Source organism: Bison bison, unplaced genomic scaffold, assembly GCF_000754665.1.
Source record: "Bison bison bison isolate TAMUID 2011002044 unplaced genomic scaffold, Bison_UMD1.0 scf7180017864057, whole genome shotgun sequence".
NCBI classification, from domain to species: domain Eukaryota; kingdom Metazoa; phylum Chordata; class Mammalia; order Artiodactyla; family Bovidae; genus Bison; species Bison bison.
In genome coordinates this window covers 2807565-2822307 of record NW_011494629.1, presented here as the reverse complement: position 1 = coordinate 2822307, position 14743 = coordinate 2807565, and the positions used below count along the sequence as shown (strand labels likewise).

Below are 14743 nucleotides of genomic sequence, written 5' to 3'. Positions count from 1 at the left end.
AGCCAGGACTGGGAGAAGTGCGTGGGCTACAAACGAAGTTGAGCCAAAGTTGGAGTGAGGCTCGAGTGAGGAGGGGAGGGGCTCAGGACTGCTCAGCGACGTAGCTAGCGCCGAGGGGGCGGAGCTACAATGGTGGTGTTTAGAGTCAGGATACGGCTGTGATTTAGCCCAGAGCAGCGGGGGCGGAGCTCAGTGAGGGGCGGAGCTGAGGGCACCTCCTTTGGGCGGGAGTCAGGCTCAAGGCTTTCGGAGGCCCGGTAACTAATGAGGACCGAGCGAGGGGCGGGGTTCAGGGTTGTGGTCGCGACCTAGTTAAGGTCTGCAAGGGTGGGGCTCAGTGAGGGCAGGGTTTAGAGCCCTAGCGTTGACAAAGACTAGGCCCTGGATTCCCGGAAGGGCGGATCCAGCGAGGGGCGGGGCTAAGGGCTCAGCGGCGTCCGTAGCCCACGCGTTAGGAAGCTGCACTGCAGGGAAAGCTGAGGGTTTTAGACCCTGCGGCAGCGCCGCCGACCCCATGGGCGGGGCCTAGCGGGAAGGGGCGGGCTCAGTGAGGGCGGGGTTAAAGCTTCGCCGAGAGGATACCAGGGGCGGGGCCCACCGGGAAAAAGCGGGCCGGAGCGGGAGGCGGTCAACCGGACCCACGGGCAACGCGCCGACAACCACACGGGCTGACAGCGGCAGGGGGACGGGTCGGGTCGGCCGAATGCACGGCTTGCCGCCGCCATGACAGGTGAGCACGGTCCGGGGTCGTGCCTGCCATGCGGAGACAGGCACGCGGCCACGGTGGCGCGTAGGATCCGAGTGTCCCGATGCCACTCCTCGCTGCGACGGCGAGTGACCTTGCCCGTGACTGAGTGCCCTGTCGACAGGGCGACGGCAGAGCGGCGCGCGTCCCAGGGCTGGGTTCTTTGGGAGCGAGGCCAGGCCGGGTCTAGGAGGGTGCTTGGGGGCGGGGGCCATGGACAAGCTCTGGAGAGTTCTGGTGGGCAAAGCCACGTCATGCCCTGGAGGCTTCTGAGCGTTAGGGGCCGAGCCTTAGCGTGTTCTGTGCTGTGAGGCCAGGTCAAGCCATGGAAGGTTCTAGTGGCGGGGACCAGGTCTTGGGTGATTCCAGGAGGGCAGAGGCCAACGTATGTCTGCAGGTGGGGAGCTGCTGGGGTGAGGATCTGTGGCCTGGCACTAGGAGGTGAAAGTAATTGGTGGTAAGGAATACTCTCTGGGGTTCTACTGTGCTTCTATCAGGAGATATAGAAACTCTTGATAGAAGGCTGTGTCTTCTGTTAGGAGTCCCCTGAGAAGTCTGCCCAACGGGTGGTGCCTTCCTGGGCAGTGTGTGGTACCTGTGGGACTCTGGCATCTCCCAGGCTGCACCCCTTGTCCAGGGACAGGCCCGAGGGGATCTTGCACACACACTCTGTCTCCCAAGGCTTTGTGCCCCATCTGGACTGCCCCAGCCCCTCCAGCTTTTTTTTCCCCCCAGAATGCAGTCCCTAGCCCAGCCATCCTCCAAGGGCCTCTTGGAATGGGGACCCACCCACCACCTTCCTGATCCTGAGCAGAGTGATCCTGCTCTGTGGACCTTTCCCTGTAGGAGAAGCTCCATGAGAGTAACAGGCTAGTGAGAGTTCATGCCAGTGTAATCAGGGAGTGTGGTGGCTTCCAGAAGCCATACCTTATTTCAGGGAATGCTTTTGAGGTAAAAGTCACCTAGGGTGACCCACAGGGTCTGGGAGGCCCCTGAAGTCCCTGTTCTCTCTGTAGCTGTCACTGAAGTCCCAGCCTAAGTCCCATATACTAGTAAGATTTGATGGGCAGGAACCTGGTGATTTCCAGGACACCAGTGTACCAGCCTAAGCCAGAAGAGACCCCAGTTACTACTCATTCCCCTGTCGTTTCTCTGAACTGTTTTTAATCTGTGGCTGCTATTTCTGAGTAAAGTTGATCCTCTGACCTAGAGTTTCAAATGTGACAGTTTCAAATACGTGAATTTTTTTCGATGCATACATACTACTGCCTGACCTGAGGTTGGTTGAATTCTCAGATGCAAAATTATGGATACAGAGGACTGACTGTAAAGTAATGTGTGGATTTTTGGCTCCTCGGGGTCTGTCCCCCAACCCCCTCACTGTTCAAAGGTCTATTGTACCTACTGTGCATCTGGTCCTGCATCAGATGCTTGCTACTCAGGCCTGCTGTATGGGGAAATATGGAATATCTCTGTGTGTGAATGAGGAAACAAAGACTCAGCTTGGGCAGGTGCCCTAGACTGCTGGGGCAGTCAGTGGCGGAGCCAGGACTAGACCTTGACCAGGCCCGCCAGTCCCCATTCTCCCTACGGTCTCTGTGTCCTGGGCTTCTAGAGGCCTCTTCCCTCAGAGTCCTTCATTTTGGGGATGGAGAACTAGGGCCCAGAGAGTGCAGGCCTGGGAGGGCCAAATGAACTGCAAGGCTGTAGGTCCCAGGTTCCGGGCTTACTGTCTCCGTGCACCAGTAGCAATCTGTCTCGTTCTGGGGCCTTTACGAAGGGTCGCAGAGTGAGCGTGTAGAGCCTCATGCATCTGTGCAGGGCCACACTGACCAGGTATCACTGTAGCAATTACTGTTGCTGCAGAACCGGCTCCTTCCTTGTGGCGTGCTGGCAAGTGGGCCATTGCAGCTCCATGCCTGAGGCCAGGTTGGACACTGGGACAGGAGGGGATTCTGGGAGATTCATTTTGGGAGGGGAGGTTGAGGTCCAAGCATCTGGACTTTGTTGGGGGTGGTGGTGGGTGGGGAACTCAGGAAAGTCTCTTGAGGGGAGTTGGCCAGGTGGAAACCATAGGGAGAGGTGTTCTTGTTCCTGGGAATCCGAAGCAGAATGCTGCAGTTGGGTGTTGCTGTGCAGGGTTGGCTCAGGGGCTGGGAGACTTGGTGAGGGCAGGTGAGGCCAGCTCCCACAGGGCCTGCAAAGCCAGGTCAGGCTAACAGGTTGGCCAGCCCAACTATGCTTGTGGTGCCAGTAGGGCAAGATGATGGGGGAGGGGCACTTCCATGGTCACAGGGGACACGGGTTTGATCTTTGGTCTGGGAGGATTCAACATACCATGGAGCTTCTGTGCCCGTGCGCCACAACTACTGAGCCTGTGCTCTGGAGCCCATGAGCCTCAACTACTGAGCCCATGTGCCGCAGCTGCTGAGTCCACCTACCCTAGAGCCCGCACGCTGCAACTACTGAGCCTGTGTGCCTAGAGCCTGTGTTCTGCAACAAGAGAAGACACTACAAAGAAGAGTAGCCCCTGCTTGCTGCAACTAAAGAAAGCCTGCATGCAGCAGTGAAGACCCAGCGCAACCAAAGAAAAAAACAACGATGGGGGAGGTAGGGCTTAGCAAAGGCTGCTGGTGAAGGTCTGGTGAGTTTTTTTGCCAGAGCATTCATTTTCCTCCTTCCTATAAAAACTGTCTGGGACTGTCACTTGGGGCCAAACTGGTTTCCTTTCTTGTGCTTTGTCATGCCTGTGAATGGCCACCTGGGTGTGGTTTGTGTGCACAGCTCACAACGGCCACAGGAAGCACAGGGCACGGCAGAGCCCGGAGCTGTGGTCCCCAGGCTGTGCCATTATGCCAAGTGACTCACAGCTCCAGCCAGTGGTGGCTCCCCTGGCTAGCAGCCTGCAGGGTGGGAGGAGCCACTGCAGAAGTGCTAGTCACTGTCCACTGACAGCCCTTGCCCTGAGCCTTGGACCTATGTCCATTCGTTCCAAAACTCTTAAGTGAGTGCTTAGTGTGTACCAGCCCTATGCACAGTGCACACACTGGCAGCACACACAAGACGGCCCGTGGCTTGGTCAGAAGCAGACATGATGCAGCTAAATTGCATGATTAATTAGTAGATTGATCAGAGAGGCAGAAATGGGCCCCAACACTGTGCCTGGGTCCTGAAATCAATCCATCACTCTCCAGCTGATTGAGTTCTTAAGCAGGTACCTTATCTATTTATTGTGCCTCAGTTTCTCCTTCTGAAAATGAGGGTAGTGGTCATGCTTGTGTAGCAGAGCTGATAGAAGAATGATGATGCACAGAGCTCCCAGAATGCCCAAGCATGGGTCCCAGTCCATGAACTATGGCCAATATTATTAACTCTTTAATCAGAGAGGCTACAGGTGATGAAGCCAGGTGGCCAGGAGGGTCCTGCCACATGGTGGTGACAGATGTCTCTGCATCCCTGTCCATGGCTTCTTTACCACGTTGGAGCTCTGACAAGTCTGTCTTCAAAATATACTTTCAGAGACTGGGAGAATCAAAAGTTAGAAATTCTTATTCTGGGGGGAATAGACTATCCAGGAGGAGGTAGCATCAGGAGAGAGAGATGAGAAGGTAAACGGTCTATTGAGTTGGGCCCACGGAAGAAATCGGGAGGAGGCCCCACTTGTTCCAACTCAGTGACCCTATTTTTTAAAAATCAACTTTATTGAGGTATTGTTTACTTATAAATACACTCATTTTTAGTGAAAAATTCTCTTTAAGTTTTGACAAATGTATATACTCATGGAACAACTGGCCCAGGCCAAATCAAGCTAGAACGTTTCTGTCAGTCCAGAAAGTCCTTCATGCTCCTTTCCAGTGAACACCACCCAATCCAAGAATTCATCTCCTTTCTGTGACTGTTGTTTTCGTCTTTAAAATTCAACAATGGAGGGTTTCCCTGGTTGCTTAGTGGTAAAGAAACTGCTTGTCAATGCAGGAGACATTTATCCCAGATCTGGGAAGATCCCACAAACTGCAGAGCAGCTCAGCCCTTGTGCCACAACTATTGAGCCTGTGCTCTAGAGCCCGCGAGCTGCAACAGCTGAGCCCTGTGCACCGCAACTAGAGAGTCGCCCCTGCTCACCACAACTGGAGGAGAGCCCGAACAGCAACGAAGACCTAGCACAGCCAAAAATAAAATAGATAAAATTTTAAAAGAAAAAAAATTCAACAATGGAATTCCCAAATAGTATTTCTTATTAATTACTAGAATTTACTTTTGGAGCATTTTTAGTTTATAGACAATCTAGCAGATAGCACAGAGGGTTCCCCCCACCCCACTTCCTCTATTATTAGTAGTTTGCATTTGTATGGTTGTTAGCCAATAGTGATACAGTATTATTAATTTCAGTTGTTACTAAAGTCCATATTAATATGATGGTTCATTCCTTGTGTTGTACACTGTATGAGTTTTTTGAAAAATTCATGATGTCCAGTATCCACTATTACAGTATCATACAAGAAGTTCTACTGGGTTAAACATCTTCTGTGCTCCATCTATTTATCCCTCCCTCTTCCATAACCCTTGGCAACCTCTAATCTTTTTACTGTCTCCATTGTTTTGCATTTTCTAAAATATATACTTGGGATCATATAGTATATAGCCTTTTCAAATTGGCTTCTTTAACCTTTAACAAAATGCATTTGTTTCCTCAATGTCTTTTTGTAACTTTGTAGGTCTTTTAATCACTGGGTTATATTCCATTGTAACTTATTAAACTGAACCACAGTTTAATATATTATCCACTTACCTTTATATGTATTTTGTTGTTCAGTAGCTAAGTCGTGGCCGACTGTTTGCAAGCTTGCTCAGGCTCCTCTGTCCTCAACTATCTCCTGGAGTTTGCTCAGATTCATGTCCATTTATATGTATATGTGTGGTAAAATATACAGAACATAAAATTTACCATTTTAACCATTTCATTGGGATTAAATACATCCACAGTGCTGTGAAACTGTGCATTTCAAGAACTTTTTCAAAGGGAAACTGTGTACTCATTAAACAAAAACTCCCCTTTCACCCCTACCTGCAGCCCCTGTTAATCACTATGGTACTTTCTCTGTCTTTAGAACTTGCTTATTCTAGATAGTTCATATAGTGGAATAATACATTTGTCCTTTTGTATGGGCTTCCCTGGTGGCTCAAATGGTAAAGAGTCTGCCTGCAATGCAGGAGACCCGGGTTTGATCCCTGGGTCAGGAAGATCCCCTGGAGAAGGAAATGGCAACCCAGTCCCGTATTCTTGCCTGGTAAATCCTATGGACGGAGGAGCTTGTGGGTTACAATCCATGGGGTCGCAAAGAGTCAGACACGACTGAGCAACTAACATAACACTTCACTTCATTTGTCCTTTTGTGTCTAATTTATTTCACTTAGCATATTGTTTTCATGGTTCATCCGTGTTTTTGAACCCATGTATTAGAATTCCGTTCCTTCTTACGATTGTATAGTATTCCATTGTATGTATACCATATTTTGTCTATCTGTTCATCTGTCTGTGGACACTTGGGTTGTTTTTACCTTTTGGCTTTTGTGAATAAATGCTACTCTGAACTTGACATGCACATATCTGTTTGAGTCTCTGCTTTGAATTCTTTTGAGTGTATACCCAGGAATGGAATTGCGGATGTATTTAACTTTTTGAAAAACAGCCATACTGTTTTCCGTAGTAGCTGTACTATTTTACCTGCCCACGGAGTGCATGAGAGTTCCAGTTTATCCTCATCCTCATATTCATATTCCCTCTCTCCATATATTTATTTTACCCTAATGAGTATGAAGTGGTATCTCATTGTATTTTGACTTGCTTTTTGCTAATGACTAGTGATGTTGAGCATCTTTTCATGTACTTAGCAGTCATTTGTCCACCTTTGGAGAAATACCTGTTCAAGTATTTTGCTCATCGTTGTATTGGTTATTTTGTAGGATTTTTTTTGTTGTTGAGTTGTAGGAGTTGTTTTTATATTCTCTCTCTTTCTATATATGTTAATCCCTAACCAAATATATGCTTTGCAAATATTTTCTCCCGTTCTATGGATTGTCTTTTCACTTTTTTTTTTTTAACTCAAAATAGGGTTAATTTCTGGACTTTCTAGTCTGTTACATTGGTCTGTATGTCAGTGCCACAGTTTTGATTCCTGTAGCTTTGTAGTAGATTTTGAAATGAGGAAGTGTGAATCATCCACTTTGTTCTTTTTTTGAGGATTGTTTTGGCTGTACAAGTCCCTTGAGATCCCATATGAATTTTAGAATGAAAAAAAGATGAAAAAAGATTTATTGCAGTTTGGATAGGGGTCACATTGAATTCCTGGATTACTTTGGGTAATATTGTCATCTTCACGATATTAAGTCTTCCAACCCATGGACATGGAATGTCTCTCCATTTATTTGTATCTTTTAGCATTTCTTTGAGTAGTGTTTTATAGATCAGTGTACAAGTCTTCTATCTCCTTGGTTAAATTTATTTCTAAGTGTTTTATTCCTTTTTAAAGTTTTTTTAAGAGTTCAGCGTTTTATTGAATGTGTTACTGAAGAGGTTTGTCAAAAAGACCAAAGCCCATGGCATCATTAGACTTTTCAGATTCTTATTTCTTTGCCTCTGCTTTCTTCTCAGCTAGGGCAGCAGTGGTGAAGAGAACTGGACCTACGGCTGGGGCAGCGCCAGCTGCTAGGGGCAGATCCACCAGCCCCCACGTGGCAGATGAGGCTCCCGATGTTGACACTGGCCAAAGCCTTTGCAGACAAGCCTGGCCAGAAAGGGTCAACACTTATGCAGGCTGCTTTAAGGAGGGCGCTGGTTTTGTTGTTGTTGGCTGCACTGGGTCTTCATGGCTGCATGCGGGCTTTCTTAATATGTTGTTGTTGTTCAGTTGCTAAGTCATGTCCAACTCTTTTCGACCTCATGGACTGTAGCATGCCAAGCTCCCCTGTCCTCCATCCTCTCCCAGAGTTTGCTCACATCCATGTGCATTGAGTCAATGATGCTGTCTAACCATCTCATCCTCTGCCAGCCCCTTCTCCTTCGCCTTCAATCTTTCCCAGCATCAGTACCTTTTCCAATGAGTCAGCTCTTTGCATCAGGTGGACAAAGTATTGGAGCTTCAGCATCAGTCCTTCCAGTGAACTTTCAGGGTTTATTTCCTTTAGGATTGACTGGTTTGATCTCCTTGCAGTCCAAGGAACTCTCAAAAGTCTTCTCCAATACCAAATTTGAAAGCATCAGATCAACACTTAGCCTTCTTTATGGTCCAGTTCTCACAGCCTTCTTTATGGTCCAGTTCTCACATCCGTACATGACTACTGGAAAAACCATAGCTTTGACTAGGCAGACCTTTGTTGGCAAATGATGTGTCTGCTTTTTAATGCGCTGTCTAGGTTTCTCATAGCTTTTCTTCTAGGGAGCAAGGATTTTTAAATTTCATGGCTGCAGTCACCATCCACAGTGATTTTAGAGCCCAAGAAAATTAAATTTGTCACTGCTCCCACTTTTTCCCCCTTCTGTTTGCTGTGAAGTGACGGACCAGAATGCCATGATCTTAATGTTTTGAATGTTGAATTTCAAGCCAGCTTTTTCACTCTCCTCTTTCACCCTCATCAAGAGGCTCTTTAGTTCCTCTTCACTGTCTTTCACTAGAGTGGTATTATCTTCATATCTGAGGTTGTTGATATCTCTTCCAGCAATCTTGATTCCAGCTTGTGATTCATCCAGCCAGCATTTTACATGATGTACTCTGCATTTAAGTTAAAATAAATATTAAGTAAATAAGTATTTAAGTTAAATAAGGGTGACAGTATACAGCCTTGTCGCACTCCTTTCCCAGTTGTGAACCAGTCAGTTGTTCCATGTCCTGTTTTAGTTGTTGCTTTTTAACCCACATACAGGTTTCTCAGGAGTCAGGTAAAGTGGTCTGATATTCCCATTTCTTTTAAGAATTTTCCACAGTGTGTTGTGATCCACGCAGTCAAAGGCTTTAGCATAGTCAGTGAAGCAGAAGTAGATGTTTTTCTGGAATTCCTTTGCTTTCTCTGTGAGCCAGTGAATGTTGACAATTTGATCTCTGATTCCTCTGCTTTTTTCTAAACCCAGCTTGTACATCTGGAAGTTCTCAGTTCACATACTGCTGAAGCCTAGCTTCAAGGATTTTGAGCATAACCGTGCTAGCATGTGAAATGAGCGCAGTAGTACAGTAGATTACATGTTCTTTGGCCTTGCTCTTCTTTCGGATTGAATTGAAAACTGACCTTTTCCAGTCACGTGGTCACTGCTGAGTTTTCCAAATTTGCTGATGTATTGAATGCAGCACTTTAAAATCCTTTAGGATTTGAAATAACTCAGCTGGACTTCCGTCACCTCCACTAGCTTTGTTTGTAGTAATGCTTCTTTTTTTTTTTTTTTTCTTTTACAATGTTTCCTCTGACAGGTTACAAGACAAACGCCCAGTTTGCCTGAGTTCTAAAAGGTTATTCCTTTGCCCCACTTGAATGACCAATAAAGACATAAGTCCAGTTGGCAGAGTGAAAGTGGGTGTGTAGGAATGCTTCTTAAGGCCCACTTGACTTCACACTCCAGAATGTCTGGCTCTAGATGAATGACCATACCATCGTGATTATCTGGGTCATTAAAACCTTTTTGGTATAGTTCTTCTGTGTATTCTTGCCACTTCTTAATCTCTTCTGCTTCTGTTAGGTCCTTATACCATTTCTGTCCCTTATCGTGTCCATCCTTGCATGAAATGCTCCCTTGATATCTCCAGTTTTCTTGAAGAAATCTCTAGTCTTCCCATTCTATTTGTTTTCCTCTATTACTTTGCACTGTTCATTTAAGAAGGCCTTCTTATCTCTCCTTGCCATTCTCTGGAACCCTGCATTCAGTTGGGTACATCTTTCCCTTTTTCCCTTGCATTTCGCTTCTCTTCTTTCCTCAGCTATTTGTAAGGTCTCCTCAGGCAACCACTTTGCCTTCTTGCATTTCTTTTCTCGATGCATATTTCTCAACACTTTTATTTCTGACACTTTTGGTTACCAAATGTGTGTGGGGGTTTCCTCTGTCAAGCAATTTTCCAGTTCTTTGGTGGACACCAACTGGGTGTCCTATAAATTTAACTCAATTCTTACACCATCTATCTGGAGAGTGTCAGATCACATAGGTTCACTTTCGGCTCAGTCCCACAAGATTGCCCCCACTTGAAATGCCAGTCACCAGTCCAGGCTGCCCCCTGTGCTTCTAACTGACTGGCTATAAATCAGATTTCCCCTGACTGTCATTTGCTAGAGCAGTTCACAGAACTCAGGAAAACACTTACTATTCACAGTTTGTTACAAAGGATATTTCAAGGATACAAGTGAACATCCAGGTGGAAGAGAAGCACAGGGCAAAACACGTGAGAAGGGGCATGGAGCTTCCATGCTCCTCCCAGGCACCTCCATGCGTTTAGTAACTGGGAGATGCTCCAAACCCCGCTTTGGTCGAGGGGAAGGCTGTGGAGGCTTCCTTAGATAGGCATGAGCTTCCCTGGTGGCTCAGCTGGTAAAGAATCTGCCTGCAGTGCGGGAGACCTGGATTCTATCCCTGGGTTGGGAAGATCCCCTGGGGAAGGGGAAGGCTACCCACTCCAGTATCCTGGCCTGGAAAATTCCATGGACTGCATAGTCCATGGGGTTGCAAAGAGTCAGACACTACTGAGTGAATATAGGAAAGTGAAGTCACTCAGTCATGTCCGACTCTTTGCAGTCCCATGGACTGTAGCCTATCAGGCTCCTCCGTCCATGGGATTTTCCAGGCAAGAGTGCTGGAGTGGATTGCCATTTCATCTTACTGTAAATCACAGTATCACAAATCTATTCTGTCAATCTGTGTCTTTTGATTAGAGAGTTTAATCCATTTATATTTAATTACTGACAATTAAATAAGGGACAACTTGTTTCTACCTTTTTGCTATTTGTTTTCTGTATGTCTTGTAGCTTTTTTGTCCTTCATTTCTTCCATTACTTCCTTTTGTGTTGATTTTCTGTAGTAACACATTTTGATGTTCTTTTGTGTGTATTCCATGGACATTTTCTTTGTGGTTACCATGGGGGTTATGTTTAATATTGTAAAGTTACAGCTATCTAATTTGAATCGATACCAGCTTAACTTCAGTCACATACAGAAACTCCTCCTATATAGCTCTGCCTGCCCGCACACCAACCCCCCATCCTCTGGGTCCACCAGGAAACAGACAAGCTGCCTCACATAGGTAAGGTGGTGTACTTGTTCAGGTAGCTAGGGCTGCAGGGCCTTGGGACCCTTCCTCAGAGATTCTTTGCCATCTGCCCACCAACTTCTTCCCATCCACTCCCTGCCTTTAAAGGCTTGTCATTCTAAGGGACATTCTTAATGGGAGAGAAAGTGTAACAGTGATGTTTTAATGATGATTCTGAAAGAAAAAAACAAAAGGATAAGCATTTCCCAGCCTCCTGGGTAGCAGGCATGTTGGTCTGCTGTTTGTGGCAGCTTCCCAAGGCCTTGCAGATACGATGTCTGGTGGCCATGCCAGCTAAAAGTGGCCAGGCCACTCTAAACCCTGTGCTTCTGTCTGTGTGTCTCCTGTCCCCATGACAACAGTGGCTGTAGGAGCTTTGGAGCTGGGCCTTCTCTCGCTGCTGTGTCCTTCCTCAGGCCTGCCTATTTCCAGAGAGCACTGGGGGCCCTGCAGACAGCAGACTCTTCACCCTTCTGAGTTGTTTTGTGATGAGCTCTCAGGCACAGAAGAGAGGAGGAACCAGAGGCTCTGCTCTGCTCTTGAGCACTCTGTACCTTTATCACTGCACCCACCCACCCCACTCTTTTGCAAGGGGATTGGCATGACATGGGGGATTCCTGGGCTTTGCATGAGTTGGGATCTCAGCAGTTGTCCGGATGCTTACAGCTGGTACACCTCTTGGTGGGCACAGGACCTTACTGTGAGGAGTCCCTGCCATGGCTGTGTCATGGTGTGTGGGACTCAACACCTCCTCCTTGGGCTGTGCTGGCTCATGTCGTTCTGTGTTCTCTGCTTCTGTTTCAGAGCAAACCTACTGTGATCGCCTAGTCCAGGACACTCCTTTCCTCACCAGCCTCGGACGCCTGAGTGAGCAGCAGGTGGACAGGATTATCCTCCAGCTAAACCGCTACTATCCCCAGATCCTCAGCAACAAGGACGCGGAAAAGGTGCCAAGGAACCTGAGGCTGCTCTCCCATCCTTTCCTCTCTGGGCTGGGAGAAGCGGGGGGCAGGACAGCTTGGAGGTGAAAACCTATCTCCTTGGGGTGACCTTAGGCCTAGAACATCATTTTTTTGAGCTTTAGTTTCTTTAGATGTCATCAGAACTTCTCGCCCCTTTCAGAAATGCTGGAGGATCACAGGAGAGGTGTGACAACATGAGACAGACCTGGGAAGGGGAACAGGGGAGTACCAGGGTGGGAGGGGAGCAGGGATACCAGACTCTACTGAGTGCTGCAGAACTCTTCACTCAGCATCTTCCAAAAGTTCAAAATGGGCAGTCATTTTGGGTGTGATCTGGCCCGTCCTCTTCGGGGACACTGGATGAGAGTGGGTGCTCCTTGTGCACCCCACCCACTTCTCTGGCTCCCTTGTGGCAATGGGGGTGGGTGCCAGAGACTAGCTGGGGCTCTGGGGCACATGACCTGCCTCCCAGCTGGGTGACAGAGCGAGCCCTTCTCCTCTTGGGGCCACATGCAGGGCTCTCTGGAGGGTTGAGGCCTCTCCAGGGGACAGATGATATTGATCCTCGACAGAGCTAGAATCCACCCACACCCTGCTACTGGCTCAGATGCTTGTTGAGTTATAAAAGTAGTCCAGTAAGTTGAAAAGTAGGGGCTCAAATTTCTGTCTTGTAATTAAAAGTCTAATATGCATTCACTATTTTAAAACAATTTTGAAAAGCTTCAGATGTTGACATGAGAAAAAGGAAACTCCACACACACCCCCCCACGGTTCCTTTCCTCAGAGGTACCCGTGGTTTCTGCTGCGCACCTGCCTTTGCTTTGCGTTTCTGTCCTTTTGTGGTTCCACTCTAGTTTCTTGTAGAATGGTCCACCACCACCAGGTGGCAGCACCGGGCCATAGCCTCCATGTTCTGGGAGTCAGTGCAGGTACCCTGTCCATTGACCTTTACAACCACATATGTTTCAGTCAGCCACATCGAAAAAGCCACCTTTTTTTCTCCTTAACCTTTGATATCGCAGAAGGCAATGGCACCCCACTCCAGTACTCTTGCCTGGAAAATCCCATAGATGGAGAAGCCTGGCAGGCTGCAGTCCAGGGGGTCGCTGAGAGTCAGACACGACTGAGCGACTTCACTTTCACTTTTCACTTTCATGCATTGGAGAAGGAAATGGCAACCCACTCTGGTGTTCTTGCCTGGAGAATCCCAGGGACGGGGGAGCCTGGTAGGCTGCCGTCTATGGGATCGCACAGAGTCGGACACGACTGAAGTGACTTAGCAACCCTTGATATATTTTTTAAAACTCGAATCACATTCCTGTAGACTATGAACTACTAGAAGTTATCATTTATGCCATTACCTTGAAGGTTCCCTATAATGATCGTACCGTGTAGGTTTATTATTTCCTTTTTTACACGTGGGAAAACCAAGTTAGCAAGCCGCTAAGTTTCCACACTTGGAATAATGTCACCACCATCTTTCTTGGTGACCTGTCGAGACCTCCAATGCGAGTGCAAGGATTAGTGGCCGTGTAGCACAGTCTTGGGCACCGCATGGGAGTGGTTGAGTCTTTGGTAGCAATTGCTACCTCCCCATGGTTGTTCCAGCCACGAAGGTGGCATCACAGCCATTGAGAAGGCTGGGGCTGGGGGGTGAATCCGGAGTCCTCCAGCCTGATCTCTCTGTGCCCCTTCCTCCTCCAGTTCCGGAACCCCAAGTTGTCTCTGCGAGTGCGTCTCTGCGACCTCTTGGGCCACCTGCAGCGGAGCGGTGAGCGGGATTGCCAGGAGTTCTACCGGGCCCTGTACATCCACGCCCAGCCCCTACACAGCTGCTTGCCTAGCCGGCACGCCCTGCGTAAGTGCGTGTCCCAACCCCTTGGCCTTGGCATCTCCTTGTTCAGCCCTTCACCAGAGACAACCCTCTGGTTGCGTCTTGTGTGACCCTCAGAGAGTGTAGAGAGATTATTTCAGACAACACAGATATCTCTGTCTCCAAGGTTCCCTGTCTCTGTCTCTCCATGTCACTGTGTGTGTCTCTCTCCTTCTCTCTGTCTCCCTTTTTCTTGTGCTCTTTATTTCTTACACAAAAGTATCTTGTGCATGTAGTCCTACCCTTGCCTCTATAATCTAATGAACCTGGGAATCCTTACGCTTCTGATCAGAACTAGCTCACAGCTGTAGGCTATACCAGCCTTGAGTGAACTGCCTCCCACGACAGAGGTTGTATCTACTTTCACCCAGGTAGAGCCTCATGGTGTGGATGTTTCTGTACAACAGTCTCTGGCACAGATGGCTGGTCCAGGACAATGTGTTTTGGTTTAGAAGTGCCAGCCCATGACCCAGGAGGCTTGAGAGGGATCCTCTGAGCTGCCAGGATGGGTACAGGGAAGGCACAGGTAGGGGTGGCAGCTCAGTCTTGAGGCCTCTGCACCCAGGTCCCCAGGGGAGTGGCTAATGTCCCTCAATCCTCACATGAAAGGCTGGAGGCCGTGAGGGCAGAGGTGGCTCACCTCAGGCCACTCAGCTGGACCAGGGGCCCCAAGCACAGGCTGGCAGGCCTGGGCCCTGAGCTGCAGCATGGAACGGCCCTGTCACCCCAGCTGTCAGGACCACACAGCCCTGCCTGGAGTCAGGGACCTTCCAGGGTGCCCTCAGGGTTATCAAGAAGCTGGTTGACTGGGGAGCCCAGGGAGGTCTGGGGAAGAGAAAGGGCGCCCTGCCTTCACTCAGCACCATCGGACTTGGGACAGGCA

The 14743-nt window shown here is 48.4% G+C and overlaps 1 protein-coding gene across 2 annotated transcripts in view; it reads left to right on the top strand.

The window, feature by feature from the left end:
• The first annotated feature begins 200 nt into the window (after positions 1-200).
• LOC104985691 (chromosome unknown open reading frame, human C9orf89) overlaps positions 201-14743 on the top strand; it is a 15829-nt gene continuing 1286 nt past the window's right edge. For both annotated transcript variants that reach the window (XM_010835973.1, XM_010835972.1), the window contains exons 1-3: positions 201-730; positions 11830-11972; positions 13692-13845. In XM_010835973.1, the coding sequence (XP_010834275.1) occupies positions 724-730; positions 11830-11972; positions 13692-13845 (304 nt within the window). In that variant the 5' untranslated portion in view covers positions 201-723. The remainder of the gene's footprint in view (positions 731-11829; positions 11973-13691; positions 13846-14743) is intronic.